At 43.0% G+C, this 25,850-nt stretch overlaps 1 protein-coding gene across 10 annotated transcripts in view; it reads left to right on the forward strand.

Annotated features, from left to right (window-relative positions):
- The window catches only part of LOC112457463 (AF4/FMR2 family member 4-like), a 155,297-nt gene that overhangs the window by 119,621 nt on the left and 9,826 nt on the right, over positions 1 to 25,850 (forward strand). For 4 of the 10 annotated variants that reach the window (XM_025020540.1, XM_025020543.1, XM_025020549.1 and 1 more), the window contains exons 5-14: positions 6,141 to 8,083; positions 15,510 to 15,582; positions 15,914 to 15,954; positions 17,614 to 17,772; positions 18,661 to 19,758; positions 19,837 to 19,955; positions 20,034 to 20,194; positions 20,430 to 20,701; positions 22,513 to 22,753; positions 25,571 to 25,711. In XM_025020540.1, coding sequence (XP_024876308.1) covers positions 6,141 to 8,083; positions 15,510 to 15,582; positions 15,914 to 15,954; positions 17,614 to 17,772; positions 18,661 to 19,758; positions 19,837 to 19,955; positions 20,034 to 20,194; positions 20,430 to 20,701; positions 22,513 to 22,753; positions 25,571 to 25,711 — 4,248 coding nt within the window. Of the gene's footprint in view, positions 1 to 5,450; positions 5,502 to 5,550; positions 8,084 to 15,509; positions 15,583 to 15,913; positions 15,955 to 17,613; positions 17,773 to 18,660; positions 19,956 to 20,033; positions 20,195 to 20,429; positions 20,702 to 22,512; positions 22,754 to 25,570; positions 25,712 to 25,850 lie in introns of those variants that run through there. The other 6 variants (XM_025020544.1, XM_025020545.1, XM_025020547.1 and 3 more) reach the window with 6 other exon arrangements.

A 25,850-nucleotide genomic window follows, 5' to 3' on the forward strand; every position in this document is an offset into this window, starting at 1 on the left:
TCTCTCTCTCTCTCTCTCTCTCTCTCTCTCTCTCTCTCTCTCTCTCTTTTTCTGCTAATTGCAAATAAAAAATAGTACATTGTAAACTAGAATATTTTTTATTACTATATATATATATATATCTTCATGTTTTGTTAATTTTTTAATTTAGACCTCAGAATTATGTGTAATAAGTATCTCCTCTACACACTTTTATCTACTGCAATTAATTGAATTATTAAAAAAAAAAACACGATACATAAATATTTCTTTATTATCCATTACATTTTTGTATATTTTAACTTATATATAATTTATTATAGAATAAAACAGCTATGGCTACTGCGTACTATGACTACAAGGGAAGAAAAACATTTTAAATATTTGTTGTCGAAAGTAGAAAAGATAACATTTTTCAGTTATTGGATACATGTAAAATTCATCAATGTGGATCTCCAAACTAACTCGAATAACGTTGTCCTACGTATAAGAAGCGCGTATACACATATACTGGTACTTGTCACTATGACATTATCGATCCGATGGCACGGTCGGACGTCGGTTGGTCCGAGCACAGTCGCTTCTTACCAGCCCCCTCGTTCCCTTTATCCCTTTCCCCGTATACCCGTCTTTGCCGCCCCCTTTGCAACCCTTTAAGGTCGCCTTTCCAGCGGATATCAGCATTAAACCCCTGGGAGACGTGATGTCCTTTTCAATTTCTCCGTCGCCTGTGGGATGAGGATAGCCAAGAATGCGAAGCTTTGGAACGGCTCTGAAGTTTGCGAACTCCATCATACTTCCGCATTTTCGCATATGATGGAAGATCGCGCATTTTTTATGTCAGTTACGCCATGCAGAAATTGTCCGTCCGTGTGCGTGTGCTTGATTTGAAAATGATCCGGATTCATCACGCGGGCTAGACATGTCGGGTACGTAGTTACGATCTTCTTCTGAGGTGGCTAAACTCAGAAAAGACGAAATTTTATAAACAGACAGGCGTATAAGAGAACGGTCGTTTCGCAACGGCGCAGTCGCCGGCTTTCGTAACTGCGAAAATTTGCGGCCTCCCACCGCCAACGGGCTCGCTATAAATCAGTTGAAATTTGTTATGCGCGGCACGCAGATGGTTTTGTTATATGAAAATATGTGCCGCGCGGGGATGGTGTGTAAGTATCCCTCGGTAAAACACGTCCCTTATATCCCGCGCGTACCCTCGGCCCCGGTCGCCTCGCCCCGCTTCTTACACCCCCCCAGACAGGCCCGAGGCGTCATGCTGTTCTGCGCTCTCTTTAATTACACCCCGAAACCGGGACGCGTGACGTATTGCCGTGTGGCGAAAGGGACAAAAAAGCGACCTCGACTTCGAGCTAGAATCGCCGATCTGCAGCCTCGGTCGTTAATCAACGCCTCGATCGGCGATACTTAATGTTTCCAGAATACGTTTCGTGCGTACGAGTGAGAATTACCGGGAAATTGTAGCTGCGCACTCTCATTTACTTAATTTTTAGTTTTTATGCACTTTCAACTGATCTACAATAAATTTTTTTTTACATCTGTAACATCGCATCTTTCGTAAAACAATTTTGAACCTCATGTATTTGCAGATTAAGAATTTTAAGAGCAATCTTGAATATTTTATCAAAAGATTTATTTATTGAAACTTGAGTGTATTGAGTTTTTTCTAAAGAAGGTTGCCCTTGAAATTTGTTGATTCGCTGAAATTTTAGGAGATGTAACTTGAAGGATTTATTGGAAGAAAGTCCAGCGATGGAGGGGCCACTTAAAGCGTTGGCCCGGTCAGCGCTAAATATTTGATCAGAATTCGATTGGTTTAAGACGTCAGCCGGTAAGCGAGGGTATGCTCATGGGACGAACGAAAAGAAAAAAAATAGGAAGGAAAGAGGAGAAAGCTCGACGAATGGACGGACAGTTAGTAGCTAGACGACGACGGAGTATTCCCTCGAGCTGAACGGCAAAATGATGTCCAACCAAACAGCTCAGCTGTCCCGGTCACAGCATTTTTCTCTTACTATATCAACGATCTTAAATCTGCTTTAAAATCTTCTCTGTCGCTCACTCTCTCGCTCCCTCCTTGTTTTTGCCATGCTATAGAAAGTGAATGACAACGGCATCTCGAAGCGGTCTAGAATTAAAGACAGTTCCGATACCGTTAGCTTCAGACTTATAGAGATGATGCAACTTAAAAGACATACTACTTGCATTGTTAATAAAAAGCACGTTTTAAAACGTTTGCTCAGACTATTATCATTTTATTCGATGTATCGCGGGAACAAAGTAGTAGAACAGCGATAGAATATTGATTTTTAAATGAACTTAAATAGAACTTTTTGTCGATATAATATTTCAACATCTTAGGCGTAATCTAATCGCGATAAGTTTACCTTTGTTTAGTTATAACAATTAAATTCATTGCCGTTTTCATGCGCGAGTCGTTAGCAGCAGCGAATGAGGGAGGCACAAAGGTCGAATCGCAAAATTCATGCGAATCCACGTGGTGCCAAGTGGGGTGCATTAGCCAAGTTCCCCATTATCCACGCGTGAGAGACCCCTAAATTATCCGGCGCTCGCCTAGCGCCGATCTCGCCCACCCTCGCACGTTGGCGAGAAAAAGACGTATGACTGCCTTTTCTCGAGAACACCCCCCGACAGACTTCAGGACTGAAGCTACTAACGCGTGATTTTCGCAATTGCAAAGGAACTCGCTACGTATCAATATATTTACGAGAAGAACGTTCAGACTGTCGTTATTTTTGTCAAGCTTTGTCCATGATTTGTCTTCACAATTTATTCTTTCGATTACGCCATTAATCTAATAGACTGACATTGAGAGGGACGCTATTACAAATAATACTTTCTGGCCAAAAACACTGATATCTTGGGAGTATAGCAGATCTGATTCGCTACGCCTTTAACATAACTGCTAAAGAATTATGATTCGTCGATAATTTGTCTAATTGGGATTTAAGAAGAATATCAGAGAACTGACGAAGGACATTGGAAGACAGAGAACCGAGGAAAGTCAAAGGGAGAAGAAGAAGTGGATCGAGGACAAGAAGGAGAGAGAGAGAGAGAGAGAGAGACAAAGAGATGGGGAGAGAGAGAGAGAGAGAGAGAGAGAAGAGAAGGCGAGAGACAGAATCCGAAGAACCGCCAGGAAGATAGAGAACGCAAGTTTGGGCTATCTCTCCGAGCACAGTTCTAAGGAGCTTCCTTTAGACTTTAGTGACGTGATGTCGCCTAATACCCTAATCCTTGCAAAGGAGACACCATCGTCCGCCTCGAGTCATCGTGTTCTGTTTAACCATCTTCTTATGACCGCACTATGGTCAAAAATTGTTAATTGATTGACGAGTACATATTTTTTTTAATCACTCACATCTATCTCAAAAAGTCTAATAAATCTTGCCCAATAGTATATAACTGTATAAACTATTTAGATTCAATTTTAAAAATTATGTCCAACATACTACGTGATACTTAATAACAATTAGTATATAAATTAATGTATATTTACGTTGCATTTGTTGTTAAAACTTATTTCTCTTAAAAGTCTTTTGTTTAATTTATTTAAATTAAATTAAATTATTGCGGCAAAAAAATAATACGTTACTATTATAACTTTGTCTTTAATATAACTTAACTTATTTTATAAGAAGTCTCTTAGGTAAAACATGGCGACGTGTTAAAAATGTTTTATGTTGCCAGGCAGGGAAATTCCATATTATTCGATAGCCATAAAATTTAAATCACTATAACGAACAAAAATTTGAGCGTATTTGTTACCTCACGAGATATATTAAAGACGCTTGTAGCAACTTCCGACGGAGACTTCGACGATGTTTTCTTTTGCGAGAATTTAAAGTCAGCCACATCTGCTGGGTTATTCACTTGTATTAAAACTATGCCTGCTTTTTAATTATTCTCCACAAACCGTAAAGGTTGACACATAATTGGTGGGTGAACTAGGACGCATCGATCCCCAAATTGAAGGAATTCCAGCTCTTTTTTACGTCGTGTTCTTTCCTTTCCCCCTTGTCCGACCCGCCCTTACCCCTTCCACTATCGAAGGCCAGTTTCAAGAGAGCATTGGTCCGCAAAGAAAAGTGATAATGTCTTAAGCCGCCGGTGCGATTTAACTTCCGATTTTGGACGAGGGCACTCCCGCCGTCCTCCCACCGCAGTCCATAGCAAGAGTTCGTCGCTCTAAACTCCCGGCTACGTGGTCTGAGGAGGGTTTAAGGTTTAAGGGAAGCTCTCTCATTCCTTGGGATCCTAGGGAGCTCCGCTAAGCGCTGACGTTGATCCTGCTCTTCTTCTACCTCCGCTAGCTCCAGGAGCTCGGGTTTATCTAATTCCAGTAGGTTCCTCCTATCGCTGTAAACCTTACAAGCGTACCAAAGGGTGAACGTTGTGCAGTTAAAGGCCTAAAGTCTTACAAGTCATCAGAAAGATAGGCAATTTGCTAGTTTGAAATAATTTCTAATCGTTAAGACATTCTGCTGAGATATTTTCTTAGATATCAAATTCAGGCTAGACTTGGTTAAAATGGGCAATATTAAAATATTAAAAAAGCTTATTATTAGCTATGTAATTCATAATTTCGGAATTTTTGCTCTCAAATAACTATAAATGCTTTATTTCTTATGCATATATGTGTGAGTACTGTTTGACGAAAGATTTGATGCTTGCTACGTTAATATTTGTTTATATATTTGAAATTATGTACACTATATTTCACCACAACATCGAATTCGTAATGACTTTCGAGATCTGCTCAACTACCGTCTTATATCATCGCTTATCAGAAATTCTATGAAGAGAAAATTACAAATCTGCTATAAGCAAAGTTATTTCTGTTCAGACCGACAGAGATTTCACTTTTCCTTTGAAAATTCAGCTGCGCAAAGAACTCGCGAGTTGTGAAGGGAGTAGATCCGCGAGGTCGCTGGCCGGGACCAATGTTACTCGGATTCCTAAAGCGGCAAAGAGAACCAGGTAGCACGTACATACAGTGGCGCGTCAGCCCGAGGGATAGCGGAGGGGTAGTAGTACATATATCTATATACACATATATATAATATATATGTACATGTGTATATATGTACATGTATATGTAGACGCGAGTGGATATAAGCGAGAGAGGTGTACGAAGCACGTACCTCAACACACTGGAAAAGAGAGAGAGTCCTAGGTGTGCACCCAGGAACCGTGTCCCCTTCTACGATAACCAAGGCGGGGGTCGAGGTGAGCAAGGGGGATGTGCAGAAGGGCTGGGAATCGTGCTCCAGCCGAGCTCAAGGGGGTGGACAGTGCGCAGAACCCGCCCCCACCTTTCGCGACGAAGCAGAAGCCGTCGACTGCCCGCGCAAGTCTTCATCCCCTCCGCGGGCGACGGAAGATCGCCACCCCCGAACGAACTTAAACATAGCACAGTAGCTCGCGAGCACCTCGTCTGAAAGGGCCCATCGCGTACACGAGCCGGACTTGTGTTATCTATATATGTATGTATATATATATATGTATACATATACATACATATGTATATATAGTTGTATATGTATATATATATATATACATCGGCGGTTTGTCAAGCGCGCGTGTCTTCACCGTGTGCGTGCGCGCGTGCGTGTCACGCAGTGCTTGTCTAAATATCTCGAATCCGTCGCAAGAACGAAGCAAGATAGAGTGTGCCCCGCTATAGAAAAAGATAAATAACACGAAAAGAGCCAAGCGATCGTTCACCAGGACAAACAGGGAGAGAAAGAGACAAGGAGAAGTACAGACGCATCTCAGCTGCATGATTCTTCGCAGAATGATTCTTCGGATTCGTGACCACGCACTCGACAATCTTTGGCGGATATCAGGTGAATTCTCTTGAGAGATAGACCTTTAGACTTTGAACGCGCTGTTAAGTGTAGATGACGAAGGGAAAAAGAAAAGTGACCTGTGGGAGGCGCTGGGGATCCTTCTCTAACGAAAGAGCAGTGCGGATCCTGAGCGAGATGGATTATTTTTCTCGTTAGATTGCGCCGGCGTTGAAACCGACGATTTTGCACTCGTGTACCGAACGCACCTCTTGCGTCTCTTGCGCCCGCATGGCAGAGCAGACTTGCTGATCCTCTGGAATTTTTGTGTTCCAGGGTGGAACTGACCAGCGTGCCGGGCGGACAGAATGCGATGGCTCATCTCAAAAAGCGGAAGCTGGAAGCAGAGTCGGTTACGCAGAATCCTAAACAAACGCAGCAGCCGTCGCAACAGTCGCAGCAGCAATTGTTGATCGGCAAGAAGGGCCTGCAGACGATCGCGCCGCAAGAGATGGAGATGACTGACGCCGCGACGAAGCGGAGGAGGAAAAGCGTTCGTGATGATGATGTGCGAAAGATCGACATCGTCGTTGATCCCAACAAAAACATACCGTTGCCCCAGAAGAAGCGCGCGTTTACATCGAGTAACTTGGGTAGTCCTGCCAGGAAGTCGAGCAAGCACAGCGAGGAACCCGAAGACGACGAGACTCTTATAAGAGAAACGGAAGCCGCGTTGAAGAGTCTGTCAGGTAGCTGGCCGGGACCTAGAGGATCCTTGTATCAAAGAGGCAATTCGGACGAGGATAGATACGAGTCTAACTTTGAGAATCTCTTCGAGGAAAAGAAAGAAAATCCTAAATTATCGCCCTCGTCGATATCAACGTCTTCGAGTGCGAGTAACGACACCGGTTGTTCGTTGAAGGACGTGATAACTCTTCGCGGACAACAGGATCGATCGGGTAAGATGCAACAGAATAAACAGCAAGAACATTCGAGACAACCACAGCATCCGACGAAAATTAAGAAAGACCTGGACAATCTGTTGAAGATAGAAAACGAATGCGCGAACATTCAGTCTCAAGTTAACAACGTCAATCAGAACGAACCGCCGAAAATTAGACCGATTTCCGTTCGTTCGTTGGCAAGCAAAGAGAGGAACGAGAGGAACGTGGTGAGCGCACACATCGACTCTCAGGGAAGGCAGTCGGACAAATATTCCAGATACGATCCGCCGGACTTCAACGAGTTAGTCGATGATTCGTCCAACGAACTAGAAATTGACATGTCGGATCCGGCCGCTGACAAGGACGAGAGCGATCGGGACAGATCAAACGACCGGGAACGGGATCGGACATGCAAAAACGGTCAATCACCTCAAAATATTAGTAGGCAACAGCAGCACCAACCACTTTACACAAACTATCAAAGACAATATAACGATACCAATATGAAAGTCTCATCTACGGGGACTTCGTCGTCCTCGTCGCCGCCAGTGAGTTCTCCGTTCTCGGCAACATCTGCCTTCAGGCCGCCTAACACAGATCATTCGAAAGCATCGTGCCGCAGCTCTTCGGCGATCCCGCCGATCGGTCCATATCCAGCCGCCGCTACATTTGTGGGATATCCGACGCCCGGGCCAACGATGCCGACGCCGCAGCCTGTATCCGGCATCTCGCCCGCGTCCGAGGACAAGCACTCGTCTACAGTGTCGTTATTGCAGCTGAAGTCGTCAAAGGAGGAGAGTCATCATGTGACGACTCATGATGTAACTAGCAATTCTGTGTCTCCTAGCAAGAGCCCTACCGGCGGTCCACCTTCCGTCACGAGTCCCGATTCCTCGAAACAATACACGATCCTTCAGCCCGCAGGGGTGGGCTCCAGAGCGGCCAGTGCGATTCAGGATATCGCGAGGGAAGGGGTGGTGAGTGTTGCCGCTGTGAGCAGTTGCACCGCCGCGAGCAACGGCAGTGCGAGCAACGTCAACACCGCGAATGCGAACGGCAACGGGGTGGTCGGCAATAAAACTGCCAACGGGAACAACGGCGCTAATGACAGCAGCAGCACTGCGAATCCTGCCGGGAATCCTAATGCAAACAGCATCGCCAGTATAACCATTACGACCGTGTCGACGACTACCACTACGTCTAGTCCGACAGTCGCTGCTGATGTGCCTTCGGCGAACGGCCAGCAGGACAATGTCATGAAAATGCCAGAGAGACCCGGCACTTTCGACAGTACCAGGCCGGGAATGTCTATGTCTCCGTCCAGTCTCGGCAGAGGTGAGGATTTCTTGTCTCTCGCGTTATGAAATGGTATATATCTCTAAATTGATATTAATGGAACTAATATTGTTCTGGTTGATTCATCACGATGGAATTATTTGCAGACATTTTTTTGAATTATAAATCCGACAAATAAGAAGTTTCGAAATTATAAAATAAAAATAAATATATATATGAAAAGGAAATGTACTACAAATTAATATTGTTACTGATACTGACGCGATCGCCTTTTTCAGTCAGATAAGATATGAATTATATTTTGAAAAATATTGGTGTTTAAGTTCATACTGATACTACAATAATATCAACGCAATCGTTCGTAATTACTCAATTTTCAGCGAGATTTTCAGTTTTCTAAAATACTGTATCAATTCTCCGAAACAATAGATATCTCATTATTTCGCGATCAATTCTAATGTGGGTAATTAAAGTTTGTTAAAATATGAAAGATCTTGCTACGACGATACATTTTTTCTTGCATACATATATTGACGTACGCCAGTTTTGTAAAGAAAATATATACATTACGAGCATAAGGGAAAAGTAAATACAAACAATGCAGTTTCCAAGATTAAGATATACCGCACTTTAAAAAGATTTTAAAAAATTAATAGACTTTTTAAATTTCTTTGGAATATAAATGCGCGCATAAAAATTGGAACTCTTTAAATTATAGAGATAGTAATCGTAAGTCGTGGTAGGGTTACCGCTCGTGTGTTATACGTTACGAGAGGGGACAAAAGGCATTTTCGACTCTCTTGGTTTCGCTGTTCCTCTCCCTGTCTCTCTTTCTCTCTGTCTTCTTCTCTCGCTTTCTCTGTCTTGCTCTCTATGAAGTTAGGGGAGTTAGGGCAGCACAGAAAATCAATAATTACGAAGCGAGGGGTGATGACTCAAATGCTGAAATCAAGGTCTCTTCGAGCAAAATTATTCTCTCTGTATCCTATGATACAACCACACATTCTACACATCTCTTAATTCTCTTCTACTCCTTTTTTATTACTCAAAATGCTTTGGATTTGAGGAACTATATTCTAAATACGCGGTACTAGAAAATACTTCGCAAAGTAACAGCGCTTTAACTGCATTGAAATGCCTTCAATCGTCAATAAACGGTCAATGAAATTGATTTGGTGATTAGACGCGATAAGTGTAATACGCGAAAGAAAAGTAAACCGCGATCTTTCTTCTGAGAAGACTTAAAGAGTCAAAGTTATCGCGCGTTAGACTGTAGATTCGCCATGGTGTGACAGGTGGAGGTTCGAGTGCATTCCAGGGTCTTAGGGCAGCGAAGACACGACGTGTCTAGTCGGGGAAATTTGGGGTTGATACCACGTCATACGTATAAGCCGCAGCTGTCAGCGGCTGGAAACGTGACTAGCATCCCAGCCGCTTCAAGCCACCTTATTACCACCCTGCGCTTGGCTGCCTGTCCTCATTATCCCCTTAACGTTTTCTCCGGCCGGTGGCTGCGAAGATGATCGCTTTCAAGAATTCAATCTCTCGTGTTTGATTTCGCATCTGTAGCGCGAAAAACGCACGAGGAATTAATTCTACAAATAATCGTGATAATTTTTAAAAATAGAAAATGCAAATAATGTTCATAATCTCGACTGCTTATGTAGACATTGGGTAACTAAAATAGTTTTCTGGGTTGCAAAATCTCAGATAAAACTATACGACATGATAAATGGGCTCGATTAAGCGCGCACTTATCAGCGTGACGGCGATACAGTCGTATCGGAGTCGGTCAAGTTGGGGTTTTAATCAAAAATCTCTATCACCCTTTCTCTCTTTCACTCTTTCCTTTCTACTCTGCGTTCCCTCTTTCTCTCTTACTGCCGAGAGTTGCTCTTGATCTCTTCGATTTAGCGTGACGATCGCGTGCGCTGTGTATTTTTTTTTTATTCACCGCACGCTCACATGCAGGCGTGTATAAGGGCGTGTTGACACGCCATAAAATCGCTATCGGGAAATCCGTCGGCCGCAAAAACCACCCTTTCCGCGTCGAGAAAGATCGGCCGCGCGCGCGCGACGGGGTCGAGTCGGCTAATAAAAAAATAAACTGCCCTGTAACTCAATTTTACGCTGCCTTTGCGACCGCACGCATAAAAAGGACCTTTACTCGCGCGCGAGGGCTCTACCCTCCCTTTAAGGGCGCTGCGCGCCTCCGTGTGTAAATATCCACTTTGTGATTGTTCCTCGCGCTGTTCTCTTTTTTTAGAACCTCCGATCTTTTCCTTATCCAGCGTGTCCGGCATGCGATTTAGCGCGGGGAAGTGTCGGAGGACTATTATACGCATCGGGTATCTCGTACAATCGTGCAATTTTATATCGGTTCTACCAGAGAGGTTCCTATATAAAACCACTTACAATCTCGTGCGATTGGATTTACATATTGTATTAAACTCGTCGCTACGCTCGCATCGCGCGCTGTGAAATAAATATTTACTCTTGCCAGAGTAATCGAAGTTTATTTCAAAACACGTTACGCTATCCTGTCAAGAACTCAATGTCATGTCAAGATAAATGTTGTAAGAGCAAGAGACAGCATCGTACAATCGCGTGTACTAAAGATATCCGATGCACCTGGATTCACAAGGACACCTCATGACACGCGACTCAACGATTCTTTTCGTTCTTTGAGAATATGAAGACGTTTTATCATGCAATTAACTACGTAAACGAAATGATACATTTTGTAAGTATTGGAAATTAAGGGATATCGGATACTGTTGAAGCTGTTTGTATATTGTACACACTGTAAAATAAATCTTAATAACGTTAATTATGTTTCTTCGTATCTTATTTTATTTGGCGAGAGTAGTATTTAATTATCGATGAAGATAAAATACTGAAAATACATAAATTTCAAGTAAATAACGCGCAAATAAATCCAATTTATAATTTAGCGTATGAAATGTAGGCATTATATATATTATCAATGTGCACTTTCGTCCTGGGGTTAATTGACTCGTGTGAATATTCATCCATTACACGTGAATACTCAATTGCGCTGATTAACGACTTTTGACGGCGAATTAATAATTAGCGACCGTCGGGCGCTCAATTCTCCCCGATTATCTTGACGACGGCGATGATTTTTCGTGGCGCCGAACGCGAAAGTCTCGGCGCGTGTCGCGCAAGCTGGACGAAATAAAACAATCCCGGTGTTTATATACACGTCTACCCCTTCCGCGGACCCCTCACGTGAAATGGCTACAAAATAACACAATTACAACACGACCACGGGCTCACCCTCGGTGACCGGCGCTCGTCCTCGTTCTCACCCCTTGTAATCTCGCTCTTTTCTCTCTTCCCTCCGATTCTCGTTGCTCCATTACAGCACCGTTGCAGGGAAAAAAGAAACGAAAAGAGAGAGAAAGAGAGAGATTTGCGATAGAGGGAAGAGGAGGATAAGATCTATAAGGGGAGACAAAGAGAGAGGAGAGATGGTGAGAAAGAATGAGATAGGAGATAGGAGAAAGGTAGGAAAACGGAGGCAGGCCTGACCGACTCGTTACAAGTCTATTCAGACATCCGGAAAGAACAGCGCGTGCCGGTATTCATTTTGTTGACCGGAACCATTATCTGCCCCTTTGCTCGTTTTTTTCTCTCTCGTTCTCTTTCTCACTTTTTCCTTTCAACCCCAAGTTCAGCCACCGACGTGGCCGCTTTAAAACCTTATGGCTAATTTATTAATCCTACCAGGGCAACCGCTCGCCCTCAGTTATCCGGTAAACCTTTTTTTACCCGGCACTAATTAAAAACCAGGAAGCTTCGGCGATTCTTCCTCGAAGTAAAAATAACACCGATTTCCTCTATCGCAAATTTAATAAGATTTGTGACGCGTTAGTTTGATGTCCTCTGTGCTTTAGTTTATTTCGCAACTGGACCCACTTTTATTCGAAAGAGCAATCGAGCAATTCTTTGACTTTAATCTCTGGGAAACTCTGCGATTTCGAAACAAAATTAATCCGCGGAGTTTCTTCTCGAGGAATTACGCAGGGTTTCGAACAATCCAGACGGCGTGTGCCGTCGTTCAACTTTGAAACTCGGGGAGCTTCGTGGTCCGCAAATAAAGCATGCCGCTAATGACGTCACGTATCGTAATCCAATTTATGGGGAGGTGGGCGGATGGTGCCGCTCGCCTTAAGAAAAAGGCGAACACCTAAGTAGGGATCGACTTTTCTTTCTCTATCCATCTTTCCCGTCGGCTCTCGCTCTCCTGAAACGCGAAATGACGACCTGATGAAGTTTCTCGGCGTCACGGCACTCGATTGGCGAGCCCGGAGACGTAGCTGGCTAAGGGATCAGGCCCGGGCGGAGGATTAGTACACGACAAAGTTTATAAAAGTGCGCTCACTTCAGAGAACCCCGTCAACTAACCTAAAGCTGGCCTCCCCTTAAGATTCCTCCGAAGTCCTTTCCCATACCCCCTAACACGCGTGATAAACCTACCTATATTCCCCGTCGCGGCCACTGCGATGACGTCCAGCACACAAATGATCTCATAAAACGAGATCACTGCTTTCGACTTTACGAATCGGTAAAGAAAAAGTTGAAATTTAGAAATTTATATTTTTATAGTCATTTCATAAATTATTATCGAAAAAATATTTATTTCTTTCTTTTTGCTACGTATTGCATTGTATTATTATTATTATTATTAATATTATTATTATTATTATTATTACATTACATAATTATTAGCATATATAAAAAAAATTAAAGATATACTTATTGGTATAAACTGTCTGGTGAAAGCTTTGTAAAAATGATGCGCTTGATGATTATGAGCAAATTATTGTTAAATGGATGTCTCTTATGGAAGCTTGAAGATATAGCATGTGAATGAAACATACCTAATATAGCTTTCAGCCGATCACGCTGTCTAAGGATTGGGTAGGAACCTTTAGTTACATTTATCGCTCACGATTGAAATAAAGAGAACCTTGCCGAAGGGTCTCATATTAACCGATTGGTACTTCTCGGCTACCTGCAGTGCACTAGAAACCCGTAATTGTCTGGTCACGCGAGGTCGTCTCGGGAATACGAACGCGATCATACGTGACGTGCGCTATACCCACCATTAAGTTAGAACTGGCGCACGACAGATGGTACAATTGGTTGCTTGAGCATGCTCGTCTGGCACCGGTCATACTTTCGTGTCGCAAGAACAGAAAGGACTTGAAAAAAGTTTCGAAAAAATTTAGAAATTATACCGACGAATTATCAGCTAATGCAGATCTCTAATGGGCAAGGATTGTGTATCTTTAAATAGATCCTGACGAAAGGCATCGTGCCGTGCGTGTCTGCGACAACTTACTCACAAATGGAGATATTTGCAATTTGCGAGCAAAAATCTACGAACTATTATTGAGCGTGACGCTTTTCTCACTCGGCCGAATAATACAGAACGAATAACGAATAATACGAAAAAATAATGCATAGATAGGGAGGAACGAAATATCACGTGGCGAAACTTTTCCCCGATCGCTGGCAAGTTTCGCTCTGTCGCGCGGGAATGAGGTATCTATCTGGTCTTTGTTTCGCGGACAGTTGTAGGCCGGCCACATACCCCGTGCTAATCCCGAAGGCTTAGTCACGGGACAGAGAAATCCCAGAGGCTATTCACAAATGCGTAACTCGTGCGACGAGATCCAGGCTGACCACACGCGAGGCCATTTCCACCCTTCTGGACCGTCCTTTCAACTTTCACTTGGGGCCTCTCGCCACAGGATTGGGGAAACTCATCCTGAAAAATGCTACTAAATAGCATGCACGCCCGACAAAGCCGTATAAATTTTTTAGGGGAATCTCTTTTTGAAATATATCTCTAAAGACAGTTATAGACAGAGAGATTAAGAATATAATATATATATAACAAATTGTTATTACGAGATATAAAAAATCTTATACAAGCAACATATCTAATTTAAATATACAATATATTCGAAACATAATTTTTTCTTTTTATACGTTTATTTATTTTATAGCCAATAATCATATAAAATTGAAATATCATTGGATTGATACAAAAATGCAGAAATTTTTAGAATTCTTAGGCCTATTAATTATGACTTTCTTCATATTATACGTACATATCTAGCGAGATAACTTTTTTTACATATATGAATTATTTAATTTAAGAATTGAAATAGACATGTGTCTCTCGCCGTACTTGCTCGCAGAGTCTTTCGCCTAGGCTGTTCAACGTTCTCTGTGAAGGATAACGTGATATATTGGCAAACGGGGAGTAAGCTATATTCTGGTTCGATGTGCAGAATGAAACTACGCGACGATGTCGGACACGTCGGCTGTCAGCCATTCAATAGTTAATTTCCATTCAACTGCTCACGTCGCTGGTAATACCGCATGCGAGCATACCGAAATATCATATTATTTTTTATATACTTTTCATGTTCGCATATTTTTTAATTTTAAGATCATAATAAAATAGTTAATTAATATTCCTTTTAATATATTTATTGGTTAATTGTAAATTATTTTAATTTGCAAAATAATACGTTCCTGTATACGTTACAATACTTATTCACGAAAGACCGTTTCATAAATAGTATTGGCGTAAAACTCGTTATATCGAAGACAAAATTTAGATAACGTAAACTCGTCGCGTTAGTAATGTCCTAATATCTCCGTTTAAAGTATTGGATTCGTACGCGCATTCGGAGGAGGAGTGGATTGCGTGTGATATTTTCCGCGTCGATTGGCCGCAAGTGCAAGATTATAAAACCAAATGCAATAACAACGCATTAATGCGTATTAAGCCAACGCCGTATTCCAGTCGACACGCGTTCCTGCCGTGGAACAACACTCGTCGACAGTGTAAATATCCAATTTATTCAGAATTACAGTCCGCTTGTGTCGGGATCATCAATTTCGATGCAGAAATAACGCGTTGCAGAGACAGTATAATGTCATGCGCTCAGTGTCATTGTAGTGTATAATTAATATCAGAATGCAATGAGCTGAGATAGATTTTCCCTGTCATGTTTTCAGCTTCTTAGCATTTGACTTATTATTAAAATTTATCACAAGAATCCCGCGATTTGCGCTTATTAATGACTACATATAGTATACTATTCGAATAAATTCTTTATTTTTTGTATGAATATGTGAAATTTTAGAAATCTTATTATTATATGATACTAAATAAATTTTGCGAGTTTAGTTTCTTTTAAGGGAACAATATTTAAGTGATGCATCTCGCATACTTAATGTGCTAAAAATTCAATTAAGCCTAGATCGGAGTGAAGCTCACGTAAAGCTAATTGTAAGCTCGTACGAGCTTAACGGCTAAGCTCGACTAAAAACTAGTATACGTCGTATCTCATGAATATCTGAAACGGCACTTAATAGACTAACATCTGGCTCTGCGTGGCGGTTTGATTTGTTACAGAGGGCAACAAGTGCCCGACCCCAGGCTGCACGGGGCAGGGTCACGTGACCGGACTCTACTCTCACCACCGCAGGTAAGCAATTATCGATAATTAACCTGCGCTCCGCACTCACCCACGGCCGATTACACACCTACGCGGTTTTACGTGGAGAATCGAGCGGGGCGTTATACAGAAACTGCAGACATCAATAAGCCAATTCGCGATCTGCATATATATCGAATCCTGTGTACTGCTGAAGCAATAAATGTGTGCGTGTTGAGCACTTAAAAAAATAAATAAATAGAAGAAAATTTTTTCGGCTTTAATGCGTGCTGCGTATATAATTTTTAAGAGAAAAGCTGAATATCTCAAACCTTAAATCCTATTAATCTTAAACCTTATTAAACAGTTTCTGTGTTTACAGTCTTTCTGGATGTCCACAGAAGGATAAGTTAACTCCAGAGAGTAAGTACTATTTTCTTAAACTAATTACTTCTTATTGTAGCTATATAGTGCATCTTCTTTTTGCGAGAGTGTCTTTTTCTCTTGAGGCGAGGAAGTGAGAGTGAATCATTGTTGTGGATTAAAACAAATTTTACAATTAAACAATCTTATCACTACAAATAGTACAAATAAATAATGGCATTACTTTTGTTTGGAAATTTTTATGTGTAATCATATTCTAAAAAAATATATCTACATCCGAATATCATATTTTTCAAATAATGTTTGCTTTTGGGAGGCAATTGGTTCGGTCTCTAATTTGGTTCGCTTTTTCTCCGAAACCATTTTCGATCAGCCTCATCATCCACAAAAGGCCATTGTTCTCCGCGGCTTCATCGCCTCATTAAACGCAACAAAAAATGTATCTTCGATACACGAAGTCAAATTAGAAAGAGAAAATGGATATTTTTCAGCGTTGAGCGCGATGCACGCGTCGCGTATATGCGTGTGCGAGTGCGCGAGTGTGCGTGTGCGTGTGCGTGTATATCTGTCTGTTGTATATTCTTTGCGCTTTTCGTTTGCGGGGTAGAGAGCTTTATTTATTGCGTTCCTTTTCGTTTTTTGATTTATCGTCCTGTTCGTAGTTCATTATATAGTAGAGAATTATATCACCACACTCTCGAACTTGGTTGATACTGGTCGTGCCTATGAACCCTCTGGAGAACTCGAGACACGGGCGGCGCGACGGGCCCGGCGTATGCGCACACGCCGGACACTTCACACACGGAGGACACTTGTGCGATTGAGTATAATTACGCAAAGAATTATACGGATGATCCAGCTTCCCATCGACGTGCGAGTTTCCGCAACGACAGATTCCGCCCTCCTACCCCTCTTTCCCTCAATGACAAATCGAGCCGCTGCGCACGGAACGCCGACTGCATGCATCAGCAGCGCAAATGGGCGTAAAGTCCTCTACTTTTTATTTCTATTTATGATAAGTTCGCCCTCTCGATCCCTTCTCCCCGAGAACGCAGGATCTTCCAAGGCATCTCAAACTCGAGCGTTTGCTATATCGCTCGCTCGCTCGCGTACGACGGGAAAACGTCGTTGTTCTCATCGACGTAGCACACCACCTCACACAGATTGCAAGTTGTTGTGTTATAATTTTCTGTCGATTAATTGATTGTCTTTACTTGTGTTTCTCTCTACCCGCTCGGTATACTTGATTGTACTTGTTACACATTAATTTGAGTTCCACACGTGATGTGACGCCGTGTACTCTATCTTTTTATCATTCTCCGATCCGTTTTACTGTTTTTCGTTCCCTCCCTCTTACAAATGTGTACTAAAACGTGCGGATTTCTCCTAATTTCTTCTATTCGGGTCCGTTTCGCGAATCGAGGAACGACACACTTGTCGCATCCAGGTCTGATTCTGTCTCTCCCTTTCGCGTTTCTTCTCGGGAAACCGCGCGGTGTCCAACGCAGATAATTATACTCAATGCATAAAGACAGCTCGCCTTAACGACACTTTATCACACCTGCCGCGTGCGTGTGCGCCGCGTCTCTCTCTTTCTCTCTCTCTCTTTCTCTCTTTAATTGTGTGTAACGCGCGTGTGTAAGAACGTGCCAAGAACGTGTGTCTGTAACCACGCCACGTGTCTCTGGGTTCTCGCAGTTCTGGCGATGCATGAGACCATATTGAAATGTCCGACGCCTGGTTGCAACGGCCGCGGTCATGTCAGCTCCAATCGGAACACACACAGGAGCCTGTCTGGATGTCCCATCGCCGCGGCCAATAAGCAGGCCGCACGCGAGGCACGACAAAAGGCTCAAGGTAAGGCAGTGTGCAGGACGTCGGGTGTGTCCGCGATACCGGACACGAAAATACTGTGTTAATGTCGCTGTTCCAAGCGACATTAACGCTTATGTAAATGCTGCGAATAAGATAAGGAGGCTTGTGATTCTTGTGTGTAAAACATCCATCTCGCGTTCCTTTCGCAATCCGTTGCGCTCCCGCGTGTCTTGATTGCTCTCACTGCGGTAAAATTGCGAGAATAAATTCGCTGCGAAGTTTTTGCATGGATATATACGGCACGTTTGCGTTTACTGGAAAAAAAAACACAGAATTATTATATATCGCATATGCACAGTTGATTGCTAAATATCGCTGACAGCTTTGAAATAATTCTATATTTATTGTCATTTCCTCGAATTAGATTTGCATTTTAATTTTTACGCGACATTTTTACAGTTTGTGATTTATTTCGAACAACTCTGATGATATAGTATTAATGGTCCAGTTAAAGATATAACGATTTGAAATATTCTTCATTTTGGAGAAAGTTTCATGTTCCATTATAGTCTCTATAAATTCGATCATCAAGACTTTTGACAAATATTGTATGTAGATAAAAAAATACTGTTAAGCAGTATTCAAAGATTGTAATTATATTATTATACATATATAGATTATGCGCTACGTATGTCATTCAGAAAATTTCTTCAGTCGTTATCTTCTTAAACTTATTGTAAATATCTTATAGCAACCGATAACTGCATGCTTTTTGAAATGGTACTAGTGAGCGTTACAGTGCTTCTTATTGTTAGTAGCAAAAAGTAACAAAATCTCTATTATGATTTTTAACATCATGAAATTCATTATCTCACACAACTTGTTATACTTTTATACAAAATTTACTAAATACGCAATCTTCCGCGATAGTGCCGGGAATTCCACCAGAGTACATCAGCACAAATCTGTTACCCCCATCAATGGACACGAAGAGCTATTCGCAGTACGGTTCCGCAACGCAAGACACGAAACCCGTACTAAGCAGCCTGACTTACGACTATTATTCGTCGACGACGAAGAACGCCGTGATTAACGTAAAGCCACCGAAAACGCCGGAAGACAACAGCACGTCGCGTCCCGCGAAGGTGCCCAAGACGGAGAATATGACTCTCAGCAGCAGTTGCTGCAACGCATTGTCCATGAGGAATCAAAACACGAGCGACTTGTTGGTCAAGACGGAGGATGCTGCATCCTGCAGAGTGAATTCGCCCCCGCCCCCGCCGCCTCCCGCGGTACGACAAACGTACGATTCTTACATGAGCCAAGATTCGAACTCCTCGTCCATGTCGTCTATGGACGCGATGGGCTCGAGGTCATCCATAGGAGCGACGATCCATCACCCTGGCCAGCATCCGACGCATCACGTGCTACCGATGCAGCCGGTCGCCTATCCAATGCCGATGGTGGAAGACACCAGGATGAGCCATCAAATGTCCCAAAGATCCCCTTACGAGCCCACCGCCATGATGGCCGCGGCAGCAGCCGCGGCAGCCGCCGCAACCACTACGGAAGAGCTCTATCATCACAGATCGGCTGAACACGCGAGAGCATATATGCATCCTGGTGCTAGCAATATCGCGCGACCAGTGGTAACGTATTCCAATGACATAGCGGCTGGTAGAGGCTACGAGAACGCGGTAGTGAGCGCGGCCAATCATCGACCCTACGATCCCGGTACCACCGCGACATATGAAAGATACGATACACAGTCTTGCGCGCCTATCCCATCGCAGCAACAGCAGCAGCAACAACAGCAGCAGCAGCAACAACAACAACAGCAACAGCAGCAGCAGCAGCAACAGCAGCAACAGCTTCATTCGAGGGCGAATATGTACTATCTGGGACAAACCGGCATGACGCCAGAAGAGCAGGAACGAGTTTATCATCAGGAAGCCGCGGCGGCCGCACAACAACATCAGATGGCAATGGCCGCCGCTACGGCAGCCGGGATGATAAAGACTGAAGATGGTAATTTATGCGAGATCGTCTCTGCGTGTATCCAAGACTCGCTTGTAACTAAGCATCATAACTCCACGAATGTTACAGTGAAATGCGTTACGGTCGCGCAAATGCAGCAGATGCAGAAGCCCGGTGGACCGCCTACCTCGCCCGGGGGATCAGTGATGGATTTATCTACCTCCAGTGTTACGTCCACCAGTCCGCAGGTTAGTTAGAAATAATACGATGTTTACGAAAAAAAAGTATTGTGAGATCTTCGTGCTTATCAATAACATGATTTACAGGCACCACCCTACGGTTCGAACAGCCTCAGTCCACAATATGGAGGAGGACAGACGGTGGGAAGTAGTCCTCAGGCTGCGGCGAGTCCCCACTTGACGGCTAGCCCTCAAGTTCCTAGTCCTCAAGGCCAGACTCTCGATCTTAGCGTCAATAGACTCCATAGGTAAATCAACCCGTTAATTTGCATATTTATAACAGATAATGAGAATAAGACCTTGAAATCTCAACTTTACAGGAAAAATTGTTTTCAAGCTCAATTAAAAAGTTGAAAAATTATTTTAATGAAGAATCTAGAATCGACAAAATGCTCCGAAATCATAAGCATTTGGAATACCATTACAATACTTAGATAAACGACTACAGATACGAAAACAGATACATATCTATTTCTACTGCAGCGGTGCACCCAGTCCACAGTATTCTACCGGCCACGGGGAAGCCGTCGCAGTTCCAGTGGGTCCGGGTTTTCCAGCCCCACGACCTATCGAAGAGCAGACTGAGCCCGTTGATTTCTCAACGGCGAACGAGCCGGTCAATTTCAGCGGGGGTCCGGGAATCAGGCCTGTACCCGGGTTTCCGCCGCCTGGAGTGCACGTCACGGCGTATAGTCGCGAGAGCACACCCGACAGCGGGGGTTCCCACTACATGGACGCCTACCGAGACCCCACCGGTGAGTTATCGTCGTTTATCGTGTAACTTCGCGGACAATCTATGATCCGTGTTCCGAAGATGCTTTACAACTGTCTTTGTAGTCGCGTTATATAGCAATAATCGCAATAATAATTATATAAAGTTGTAAAATTTATTAGCTTGTAAAACTTATCCGTAAAAAATATTTTCTGCTAAAATAGCTAAACGCATTACGTCAATTTTTTTGAAATAATAACATTTAACGTGGAAGCTTCTCACTGCCATAGTATTTTGATACCAAGGAGCGTTACCTGCTCATTGAAATACTTGTAACAATTATAATATCGTTTGCTCGTGCAATAACGTTGAATCGTAATTTGTTGCGAAAATTTAGCGACGGAAAATCGTCTGTACGATAATGCCGGCTGAAGATGAGATAGAGCGAAAAAACAAACATGGAGAAGGGTGCGACAGGGTGTCTTTAACACTATAAATTTTAACTGGCATATATATGCGCGGCAAGAGATACACGCGAAGCGTTAATGTGTCCTTATACAGGCGTCGTGTAACGTCAGGTGATAGCGGGGGTGACGCGGAGGAGGCACATGGACGAGGGATTCGGAAGAGAACAAAGAGCCCGACGCCCCCGGGGGTCGGCAAGGGTGGCGAGGGATGTAGATGGGGTTGGGGGACGATACGCGGTTACAACCGTCGAATAAAAATTCACCAGAACAGTACATGACTGCCATAATAGGCACCTATGGCCGAACTCTCATTTTCCTCGGTCTCTCTGTACCTTGGCATTCCAAACCCGCGGCCGATTCTCCCCCTTCTCATCCCTTCCTTCCTCTCTCTCTTTCTCTCTGATCGTTCCCCTCGTTTTCTCCGTTTCCATCCTTCCCTTTCTCTCTTCTCTTCTCTCTCTCTTTCTCTCTCTTTCTCTTTCCCTTCATCCTTCGGCCTGAATGTGCACCGTGCGCACCCTTCTCGTCGAACCACCCCCCTGTGACGGTACACGGCCATTGTTAATTATCAATATTTCGCGTACACGTAGCGCCGGCAAAAGTCCGGCGCGGCCGATATTGTGCGGACTCTGACGCTGGGGAGTAGTTATTGAAATTGAAACATTCGAGCACACACAGCACCGTGTTCCCCGGCCTCGACGCACACAGGGCACGGCCGTGTTCACACGACGTCGCGCGCGCGCGCGCGCGCACAGTCGGCCTTCCGTCCGTCGGCTATTTGCATTGCGTGCTCTCTCGACAAAATGAATTCTTGCCAGTAAATAAACGTGTAGATTTTACAACAGTTAATCAAGCAGCGGGCTGCTCTTGTAGTGCGCCTGTGTTCGCGCTATTTCCGTGTCTCCCGTTCGAGCGCGATTACATGGCGCGGCGCGTATATGTGCGTATTTAGGCAGAGTGTCCTAGAAATCGTACCGCTTTCCCGGTATCGTATAAAAGTCAAAAGATTATACTAATTCGCTCCATAGTATCAACATTTTAGTATGCCAATTTGTGAATTATTTATATCTATAGAAAATTAACGGATTTTTTCTAACGAAGTAAACATTGAAAACACAAGTCAGAATCGAAGAAGAGAACAAAATCTTTTTCCCCTAATGCATTTCAAGTTGTCAATACTTAATTCTAAATTTATCTTGATATTTAATTATCAAAGTATTCAATATCGAAGAAATTGAAAAACATATTAAGATTTTTTTTTATTGAATACAGTAAATGCATTTTGTAAGGCACTTTCCGTTTCGCACTGTACCGGTATATTTTTACTTTTAGAGAACTATTAATATAATTGTTACTTTCTTTATTTATACAATCTCTCGTATATCAGGTTACGGACCGATGAGTCCTCACCCAGGATACGGGATGACCGGCGTTCAACCCGAATATCCTGGGAACACGTACACCCCTTACCCAACTGCAGGTTACAATTGCGGTGGAACTTACCCGGGTGGCCCAGTGACTTCCGGTTATCAGATTCCAGCGGGTTACACCCCGGCGCCGTGTTACAGCATGCCACCCCCGCAGCACACGGTTGGACCCCTCGATAAACCATCCGGCAAGGACGACAGGTAGGATATCTCTTTTATCCCTTTATCGCGATTATGAGCAACAATCCGACTCATAGCAAACTTTTATTTTTGTACTATAAATATGAGTCTATATGCTCTTCGGTGAAATAGGAATCATTATTTTAAACTAAATGTTCGAGAGCTTAAAAACTTTATGTAACGATACTTCAATACCGCTCGATAGGTCTCGATTAAAAATATTGCATTAAATCTGTCATAAGATCGGCCGATATTCTCACCGCGTATTTGGCACATCTCTCTAACTAAGAATTTATTCTTCCACTAGATGTATTCAATATACTTAAAACCAGATAGTGATTTGTGACGCTCGATACGCGATGAGAATCCAAATCGTTATTTAGCGTGAGGTAGCGTTATTAGAGAATACGTCCACACGTCGTGCAGGCGAGCATCGCGAGTTCTCGCCTTGATACTTACTTGCCTTGCGGAAAGGATCGCACGAATCCTTCACGCGATAGATTCGTGGCCGAAGCTTGAAAAGACGTGGAGACGGTGGCGGCGGCGGCAGCGGCGACGGAGGGCGAGAGGAAAAGGGGGCAAAACTCGCGCATACCCACCTCCATTTTGTTAATTAAAGTAATTACTCTTCGTACCGAAAGTGCCAACCTTATTCTAATTGACGTGAAGCTCGGCGGTATGGAGGAGGCGCGGTTGGGCGTATAAGAAGAAAATGAGGATGAGGCTCGAGTGGAAGGCGCGCGTGCGGGAGAAAGGGGTTGCGAGAGGGTGCGGAGGCGAGGCAGGATAAGGTTAAAATGGGGAGGTGGGGTATAATCAGTTGCCACCGCACTGGATTATGGGCCGAGACCCGGCGTCGTCCCTCCCGCCGCGTGGGTTAGAAATCCGGAGCACACCTCCTCGGCTACCTCGAGGCGAGGCTGCCTTTCGTCCCTTTTGTAATTTTACCACGGTCCAAAATTCGACGCGTCGCGTTCCACGAATCTCACAAATGTCCCCCCCCCCCCCCCACAATGGACGAAAGTGGGAAAAGCACGAATCCCCATTCTATCGGAAGTTCGAGAGATGATAATATTGGCGATATACAATACTTACACTTGTGCGAAAATATAATTGTGAATGTATTACTTAATTACTGTACATAATATTGCAAAAAGATAAATATTATATCTGCCTTGCCTAACGCAAAAAGGTTTAAAATAACAAAATTCGAATATCAAAGAGAGAGAAATTAAATTATTGACTTTTAACTGTCAATAGGATATATCTTATATTAAAAAATCATTTTTTTTTTAGATTGAAAACGTTTCGTAACAGTAATCTTATTTCTTAATCTATTTTATTATATTGAAATCTTTGCAATATTTATTAAATATGTTATTAATAATAATAATGAGTGTGTTTAGTAAATTATATCCTTTTTATTACACAAACTTTGAGAAGTTGAAACAAAGATTATATATATATGTTCAATGATTTCCTCGCGATATTAATTTTTCCCTCTTTCTCCCCCTCGTTAGTTGCATCTTTATTGAATCGCTATAACATGGAACACGTACGACCAGGTGAAATCTCGGTAAAATCAATCTATATCCGAACTTCAACTTTATTAATAGCAGCAGGCAATATAACCACCTTGCCTTGTTACTATAACTCGCGTCCTAACTATATTATTAGTCTTCTCTTGGAAACGTTTTTATTGGTACGTCTTAATTCGGATCTCAATCACTTAAACCTACGAAAAAATATCAAGTATATAGGATATCTCGCAAATCGTGAAAAAAAGTCTCAATTCTTTTCCTAAATACAAAGAATACAAATTTTTTTAAAACTCTCCTTTAAGTTTGAATATTCTAAAAAATCTAGCCACCAAAAATTAAGAACGATTAAATCTTCCAAACGATCCATTTTATCATAATCATTGCATACTCGTTTGTATATATACTTTGTTTGCTAGAGATCGTGTGCTGTATTTTATTTTGATATGCAGATATATTAAAGTGATATTGTGTAAATATATATAAATTACTTTATTAAAAAATATATTAATTAATATGTAGAAAAAATTGTTAACAAAAATCACGACACAATTCTTATGTACTTGATACTACCTACGTCCAAGACAGAGTTAGCGGGCCAGCAGAAACTGTAAAAACGTGAAGGTGGATAGATAGTCCGATGGCGTACCGGACTTGAATTGCACTCAAGTCGGCATCCGTCGGCACTCGGTTGCCCGGCAATATCGCGACCACTCAAGGGCCATCGAGGTTTCCGAGGCTTTCTCATTGCCGACGACGCCGACGGCTTGCCTATCTACAAAGCTACGATGAGATCGGAAGCAAGAGCGAGACGCTCACCCTCTGATTCTCTGACCGGCGCATATGTTCCTTCGCTTTTCCGCCCCCTACCAGCCCTTTTTCCCCGCTTTTCGACGTTTTTTCATATCATGCTATCACGTCGCACATTGCTCTTCCACTCGCGCTTCAAAGAAAAGTTACGAAACGCAATATAACTTTGCGCCGCCCTATAACTATAAACTATATACACTCGCATTCGCATCTCGGAAGGCGACTTATGATTGTCGCTTATGTTGGGTGTAGAGTATATTAAATTACGTTAGACAATCTGCTCGAGTGCTTTTTGCAAACACACAAAGCCATATAATTCTAGTCGCTACACTTTAAATTGGTAACATCGAAAAAAGAAGGGAATAATTTAGGCGGAAGTGCCGCGTTTGGATCCCCGCACTCGAATAGCGACAATTAGAGAGCTATTGATAATTCCATAATCAACTTAGCTAGGGACTCTCGATTTGACGGTTAATATTATTCGGTGCAGTATGAGTGTGAGGAGGTACTCGTTGAATTTCGCACCTCGGCCCGCCCCTCGTGGTCGCGATGGCAAGGAGCTGATACAGTGTCCCACGTCGTCCTGTGATGGCATGGGTCATGTCTCAGGGAACTACGCTACCCACAGAAGGCAAGGCAGCATCGACATTTACACTAAGCCTTTGACGTGAACGTTCGATTATTATATATCGATATGGCGATGCAGCACGCACGCAAGCACGCTACATACATACATACATACATACATACATACATACATACATACATAC

The sequence above is a fragment of the Temnothorax curvispinosus genome, unplaced genomic scaffold (genome assembly GCF_003070985.1).
Source record: "Temnothorax curvispinosus isolate PA1 unplaced genomic scaffold, ASM307098v1 QBEX01007781.1, whole genome shotgun sequence".
In the NCBI taxonomy this organism is placed as follows: domain Eukaryota; kingdom Metazoa; phylum Arthropoda; class Insecta; order Hymenoptera; family Formicidae; genus Temnothorax; species Temnothorax curvispinosus.